Source organism: Buceros rhinoceros, unplaced genomic scaffold (genome assembly GCF_000710305.1).
Source record: "Buceros rhinoceros silvestris isolate BGI_N320 unplaced genomic scaffold, ASM71030v1 scaffold1504, whole genome shotgun sequence".
Lineage (NCBI taxonomy): Eukaryota > Metazoa > Chordata > Aves > Bucerotiformes > Bucerotidae > Buceros > Buceros rhinoceros.
Window position 1 is genome coordinate 43060 of NW_010408589.1, and position 7328 is coordinate 50387.

The following is a 7328-nucleotide window of genomic DNA, read 5'->3' on the forward strand; positions in this document are numbered from 1 at the left end:
ATTCGAACAGCCAAAAAGGTACCCGAGAGATGGCTGAACTCTCCAGGGTGGGAGAGCTGAATTCATCTACTGTTGAGCACAGACTTAACTGTCAACGTACGCTGTTGACGACAGATACTTTCAAACTCCATCTGCTTTTTTTGAGATTTTCTACATCACTGTCAGTAGGTGAGGAGAGGTAAGTGGGAAGCACTCAGACCCACGGCGGTCACACTGGGCACTGGATGTCCTAGACCTGCTAGAGAGGCCAACTAACACGGTCATAAAGCATCTAAATAACTCACCTCCCTCAAGGTCTCTCCCTGTGTGAGAAATGTTGATCCCTTCCTGCTTTTAAGCATCCATATCACTCTTTCAGTGTAGGTTTGCAGGTAAGGGATAAAGAGGTACAAGACATCCTTAGTATATTTAATATAATATCTATAATATCTGGTTAGAGCAGTTTACTGGGAGACAAGGCATTTGGATCTAAACTGACAGTTTGTACTCCTTAGGAACAGAGCTGACATTAACAGGCTACAAACCACACGAGAGCAGAGATAAATGCAATCCCTGCTGAAACCCTCCAGAAGGTCTGGCACTACACAGGCAGTAACACCATACTACAAGGCCAGAAAAGGAGAAACAGCAGCAAGAACTAACAGAGCTGTGAGATTTCAGATGAAGTTACAGCAACGTAGTATGTATAACACGCACATCTTTAGCATGTTAAGCATCTGAGAAATGCAGCAGCATAGACAAACTACAAGAACAGAAATGGGTAGTATATTCTCTTGGAAAGAAGATCCAAGGAAAAGTCAGACTGAAAATATTTTTCTTAAGACAACCAAAAAGAAGCGAAAATACATAGGTTGGCAGACCAGCTGGGAGCAGCAGTCAAAATAGCCCTTTCACATCTTGTCTTCTGGAGAAAAACGATCACACATCTGCAATGCAACTTTGGGGGCAGAAAGCTATTAGCAATAGCCCGTTCTTGCAAAGTCTGAAGAAAGCGAAACCTATCCACAAGTTTAACACAAGCCAGCCTTATTTTGCTGACAGAAATGTTTTTCCTTTAGTGTTACTCTCCACATTTCAAATCCTTTCCAACTCAGGAAATCCACATAAACCAAGATTTGACTACCAGTGGGAAAAAATTAGCAGAACTGCACAAGGGCAAACAGCATCCAAGTAGTAATATAAAAATAAAAACAAAAGAAAATCTCTTGGGGGGATCCTAAGACAGCGTTTCGAAAAGGAAATCCAGCACATGAAGGAAAGCCAAAAAGCAAGAGTCATTGTGATCAGCAAGACTGCTGAGAACTCACTGGATAAACCCGAGTCTATTGCCTGACTCATGCAGAGTCACTAACCTCTTCACCCAGACACCACATACACAAGCACTGTGAAAAAACACGTTATTTCCTGGCTGGCAGCAAAGGGCAACGTGAGGAAACCATGAGTCAGCAAGCTGATGATTTCTACTGAGAGTAGTTCACAGAAGATAAGATGTAGTAACCGTAAACCTTCTGTTGACTCAGAAAGATGTATTGCACAATAATTTAAAAAAAAATTAATCTATTGCACATTTCAAGCTAGCAAAAAAGCCATGAACATAAGAAATAAGTACTCCTGTAATGCCAGCATGCTTCTGTAGCACAGAGGATCAACTTTTTGGCAAGCAGATCAAATGGGCTCAGCAAAAAAATTCTGAAATACTCCCTTAGCAATTGCACTGGGGTGCTGGGAAACATCAAATAATTAGTACTTCACCATATGTTACCTCCAAAAATTACTGAATAGATTTTACAGACCACAGTCACTGCCTCCACAGTGAAGGTTACACGAAAACAGAAGCGTAGACTGGAAAATGCTAGTTACGGGCTTGCCAAACTTAACTACTCTTCAAGTCAAGCCTCTGCTTCAGAGCATTTCTGTAAAAATGCGACAACTCTCCTTCAGGTTTGGTTGCTTCTAACAGGGGGACGGGGAGTGTTATTTTTGAAATGGTGAAAGAAAAAAAAACATCCCATAAAAACACACTCCGCCAAAAAAAAAAATTCTAGAATCTTCCACGTATTAGACCAAGGATATGAAATTTGGCAGGAGAATAGGCAGGAAACAGTTCTCAACATGTAGTTAAATAGTTGCTTCCTACCTGCTTAGCCACCAAGTCTGGAGTTTGTAAGGCCTCTGGGAAAAAGTTATCAGCGTTACGTTATGCTCAGCAGAAGTTTATCACAGTCTGGCAGCTCAGTTTTCTAAGGATCCTGTTTACCCTGGGCAAGCTCCAGCCAAGAGCTGCAAAGGCCAAGCAGAACTCTTCCCTGAAAACCTCCCCAGCTTGTTATCCTGCGGCACAAGCCTCTGGAAGCAAGGAAGGAAACTGTATTTCCAGCACTCTCCCTAGTCCACAGTGTTCAAGACTACTTAGAAAAAAGATGACAACAGGAAGATAAAAGCAAGGAGGAAAAAATAAGCCAGTTGACAGGCAGAAACAGAAATGCAGATAAGTATCATTTTCCCTTTGGGAAAATTATGCCGGAGGCTTGGGATTTACACACAGTTACTGCAAGCCTGACATTCCTCCACTGCCTTTTAGACAGCTGTTACAAGTACTGAGAGCGCTGATTTCCATCTAGCCCTTAGGAAGGACACACCTCGCTGAACTGGCGCAGTTGGCTGCAGTGCTGCATGCGTGAGGCTGGAGCTGAGCATCTTAACGTGTCAACCCGTGGGGAAACTCCTGCGGAGCTGCTGCAACAGCAATGCTGCAAGATTAACATTTCAGCCAGACTTCCCTTCGTGCTTTTACAATTTTCTCTTGTGTCAGGATTCTATGGGTAAGTTTTGTGGGTTTTTTTAAAGGATAATGCAGGGAAGCTTTAGAGACACAATGCAACCATTAATGCTGAAAACCAGCCTGGACTTTCATCAAGAAGCGGTGGGATCTTGAAGGAAAGCAGTCACGACCTTGAGTTACTCCTTAGCCCTTACACAAGTCTTTACCATAGACAAAAAAAAGGCTGCCTACTAAATCACGACAATTTTTCCTGCAACATCTTCAGTAAGCCCCAGTGACCCATCAACACATGCTGACCGTGCATTCAGAGCAAAAAATCCGCACTACTCAATGCCTCTGGAATGAGCTACTACAGGTGAAGCAAAACCATGCCAAACCCACTTATGTTTTTTAAAAAGGAAAGCCACCTCCTTTACATCAGCAGCTTTTAAAACAAAGGGACTATTATTTTATGTCTCCCACAGCACCTGGTAACTCCCCACTACCACCAAAAAGCATCACCAAAATCTACAAGTTCTAGTCAAACAAAAGCTAAAGCCCTGGTATCAAAGCAGAAAGGTTTTCTGCCCCCAAGTGCTTCTCGGAGTCAACCAGCTGAGTGACCCTTCAGCCTGCTCTTGAACTTGGCTGTAACCAAGTACTTACTGCAGATATGTATGCCTGTTACCCGCGACCTAGATCACAACATAGAAATAACTTTCCATTTACTGCTCACTCACGGATTTTTCTGCTTTCTTTCATAAATATTAGGAAAACTCAATAACTTCACCCAAGAGGAGATCTGGGCAAGCCACCGCCAAGAGCGCTCTGGTTACATGTGCACATTTACTTTGTACCATCATCAGAAATCTTCACCTGATGAGTTAATCTGTTCAGCCTGTGTTGGAAATTGACTCTTTTGAGTTACGATGCCAAAAGCCACTGCAGAGTCCAAGTCTGTTGGATTATAATAGCCAACAGTTTCAATTCAAAACCCTGTTTAGCTTTTAGAAACCCGACTTCTGCTTTAAAAAGCAAACAACAAAACAATCCATGCTCCAAGCTGTACTACCAACCTTCAGCAACCGCACCTCATAGCACCTCCTAGCAATATCTGGCCAGAGGGATATACATGCAGTGATCAGCAGTTATTCCCATCATCTGTTCATGCTTTATAACCACTGTCACTTCTGGGAGGTTTTTCAAATTCCATGAAAGCTGCCCAGTTTTCTAAGATGCGCTGAAAAAAATCAGGGCCAATAGATCAAAAAGGTCCCTGCCCAATTTGTGTATAAACACAGCAAACACATACTGTTGGCATAAATTCTCACAGATTTTAAAACGTTTTTACTGGAACGCTCCTTTAATACCTTCCTCACTTACTGCCTTAGTAAACAAGCAGCATTTCATCTGAAATTTGTGCATATTTCAGAAAGCTTCTTCTGCAGGCAAAAATAATTACAGCTATACAACTTTCACTCTTCTTTCCCTCCCACCAGTAGTCTTTATTTACTGCTGTGCCTTTTTCCTTCAGGTAAGTAAATCAAATCATTCACAGTAAAAACATACAAAAATAACGCTGGTCACAGAAAGAGGAGCTGCCCTTAGAGTCCAAACGCTGCTTCCCTCCATGTTCAAAATGCACTTAAGTATCCCGGTTTTGCACTTAACTTTCAACACTAATCCTGATGCTGAATTAAGGCCATGGGGACCACAGCTTTGTTTGCAAGAGAACTTACCATCTGGAGCATATTTTGAAGCTATTCCCAAAAAAATCCCCAGTGCAACAAAAAGTGAAAGGCTAGACATGGCAAAGCAAATGAGAGTATTTTTATGCCTGTTGGCTTCTGCCCGGCGGCGGTGCTGATCCGCTGGTAAGGATGGGAGTCTTGTGCGGGCTTCTTGTCTCGCAGAGGTAAATTCAGCTGCAGCATGGCTCTGCAAAGGTGGTGGTGGACGGAGAGGCACAATTCTCCCTGGGACGTACCCTGAAGACCTGTGACTGCTCCCGTTCTGAGGCCGGAGGAAAGCAGGGGAGCTCCCCCTGACATCAGTGTCTTGCATGTTATAAAGTCACTGGAACACAGGATAAAATTAAGGGACAGGCTTTCAGAATACAGAGTACAATACATAAAAAAAAAGACACTAACAAACAAAGCGATTTTAAGCCACATGCCTTCTTAAGAACAGCCACTGAAAAGCTGGCTGTTCACACCACATCGGTCGCTCAAGTTGCTGTTTGTCATTTGCCACGGTGTAACAGCTTGAAAGAGCAGTACACACAACTGCAACAAAACTAAACTCAAAAGCATCTGGAGTGGGAACACAGTATAGCACAGACTGTTTCTTCACAAAGCCATGAACTATTTTCACAGAGTGTTTTCACAGTTAATTTGTATTATGTGATTAAGAAACACGCTGAACGATGCGAAAGCTAGCGACCCCTTCTACCCCACAGTTATGCAAAGAATGCCTAAATGTATTTCTTCTGCACGCAGAAGCTGAACAAACTCCTCATTGTTTTCCTTTGTGGAAAAAGAGCTGAAAGAGACAAGCCTTCCTTCCGCACTGCAAGCAGTAAAAATCATTTAAATTTACTAGATAAAATACCAAACACAATTTTATTTATATTCATGCTGATGCAACTCAGTCAACAGTTTTCATTAGCTGAGGCATATAGAGCTCACAAACAATCTACTCACAGCAGGACCAGCTGCTGGTAAGGGACCATCAGGAGAGGTCCTGTAAGAGTCATCTGGATCACCTCCAGCAAACCTTGTGGTTTTTCATATCGCTGAGATGCCTGGGTTTGGACAAAAGGCCTGGAAGCAGCACGACTGCTCCAGATCTCTGTGCCTACCACCCAGAAAGTGAGTGCTACTTTTATTCCAGTTACAAGTATTGTTTCCATCTTTTTCTGAAGGAACCAATGAGGAAAGCCTACCAAAACCATCACTGTCTGGCCCATCCTCACCTGCAGTTCTAACCCACCCAGCTCTTCTGGTTTGCTCTAACAGATACAAAGCCTGCACCGGACTGTTTTCTCAGGCCTTCTGGTCAACTGTGTTGTACTATATGGAGTACGATACAGTTGCCATCACGGAGACATGGTGGGATGATACGCACAACTGGAGGGCTGTGCCGGATGGCTACAAGCTCTTCAGGAGAGACAGGCCAGGCAGGAGAGGAGGGGGGGCGGCGCTGTGCATTAGGGAGGGGTTTGATTGCCTGCAGATCAGCAGCGGTGATGGAAGGGTAGATGCTTATGGGTCAAAATCAGGGGGAAGGCCAACAGGGTTTGACATCCCAGTGGGAGTCTGCTATAGACCACCCACCCAGGAAGACAACATAGATGAAATATTCTACAAACAATTAGGGGAAGTCTCATGATCACAGCCACTAGTTCTTGTGGGTGATTTCAATTTGCCAGATATTTGCTGGAAATTCAATATAGCAGTGAGGAAGCAGTCCAGGAGGTTCCTGGAGTGTGTGGAGGACAACTTCCTGACACAGCTGGTGAGGGAACCAACCAGGGAAGACTCCCGTGAGTGAACCAACCAGGGAAGACTCCCTGCTGGACCGGCTGTTTACCAGCAGAGAAGGACTTGTGGATGGTGTGAAGATTGGAGGCTGTCTTGGGCATAGTGACCAAGAAATAATGGAATTTTCAGTAGAAGCAGTAGGGAGGGGGGTCAGCAGAACTGCTGCCTTGGACTTCCAGAGGACAGACTTCAGCCTTCTTGGGACACTGGTTGGCAGGGTCCCTTGGGAGATGGCCCTGAAGGACAAGGGGGTCCAGGAAGCCTGGACAACTCTCAAGAGGGAAATCTTCAAAGCCCAGGAGCAGGCTGTCCTGGTGAGCCGCAAGACGAGCTGGAAGGGCAGAAGACTAGCCTGGCTGAACAGAGAGCTCTGGCTGGAGCTCAGGAAGAAAAAGAAGGACTGTGACCTGTTGAAGAAGGGGCAAGTCACTCATGAATACTACAAGGATTCTGTGAGACGATGCAGGGATAAAATTAGAAAGGCAAAAGCCCAGTTGGAGCTTAAGCTGGCCACTGACATAAAAGACAATAAAAAAGGTTTCTACAATTATCTCAACAGCAAAAGGGGGGTTAGGGAGAATCTTCCCCCCCTTGCTGAATGCAATGGGAGAAATAGTGACTGGGGATGAGGAAAAGGCTGAGGTGCTCAACGCCTTCTTTGCCTCAGTCTTTAATGGTCAGACCAGCTCACTGGGTTCTTGGCCTCTAGAACCAGATGATGGAGATGGAGAGCAGCATCAAGACCCCATAATCCAAGAGGAAACAGTAAGTGAACTGCTGCACAGCTTCGACGTGCAGAAGTCTATGGGGCCAGATGAGATCCTGTTACAGAATATACCCACAATCAATTTATAAATAAACAAACAGGTTTTATTAGGTCCCCTCAAACAGGTTCAAATGATGTCTAGTCAGAAATATTTACACAGAACTGACAATTTACAACAAGGGAAAACCGGTTTTGCAAGTAAACCAGCTCAATCTACAAGAAAGGTAGAAGGGAAGACCCAGGGAACTACAGACCTGTC

General features: G+C 44.2%; 1 protein-coding gene across 2 annotated transcripts in view; it reads right to left on the minus strand.

The window, feature by feature from the left end:
* TMEM2 (transmembrane protein 2) overlaps positions 1-4825 on the minus strand; it is a 37782-nt gene extending 32957 nt beyond the window's left edge. For both annotated transcript variants that reach the window (XM_010134898.1, XM_010134896.1), the window contains exon 1: positions 4501-4825. In XM_010134898.1, the coding sequence (XP_010133200.1) occupies positions 4501-4825 (325 nt within the window). The remainder of the gene's footprint in view (positions 1-4500) is intronic.
* Positions 4826-7328: the final 2503 nt, after the last annotated feature.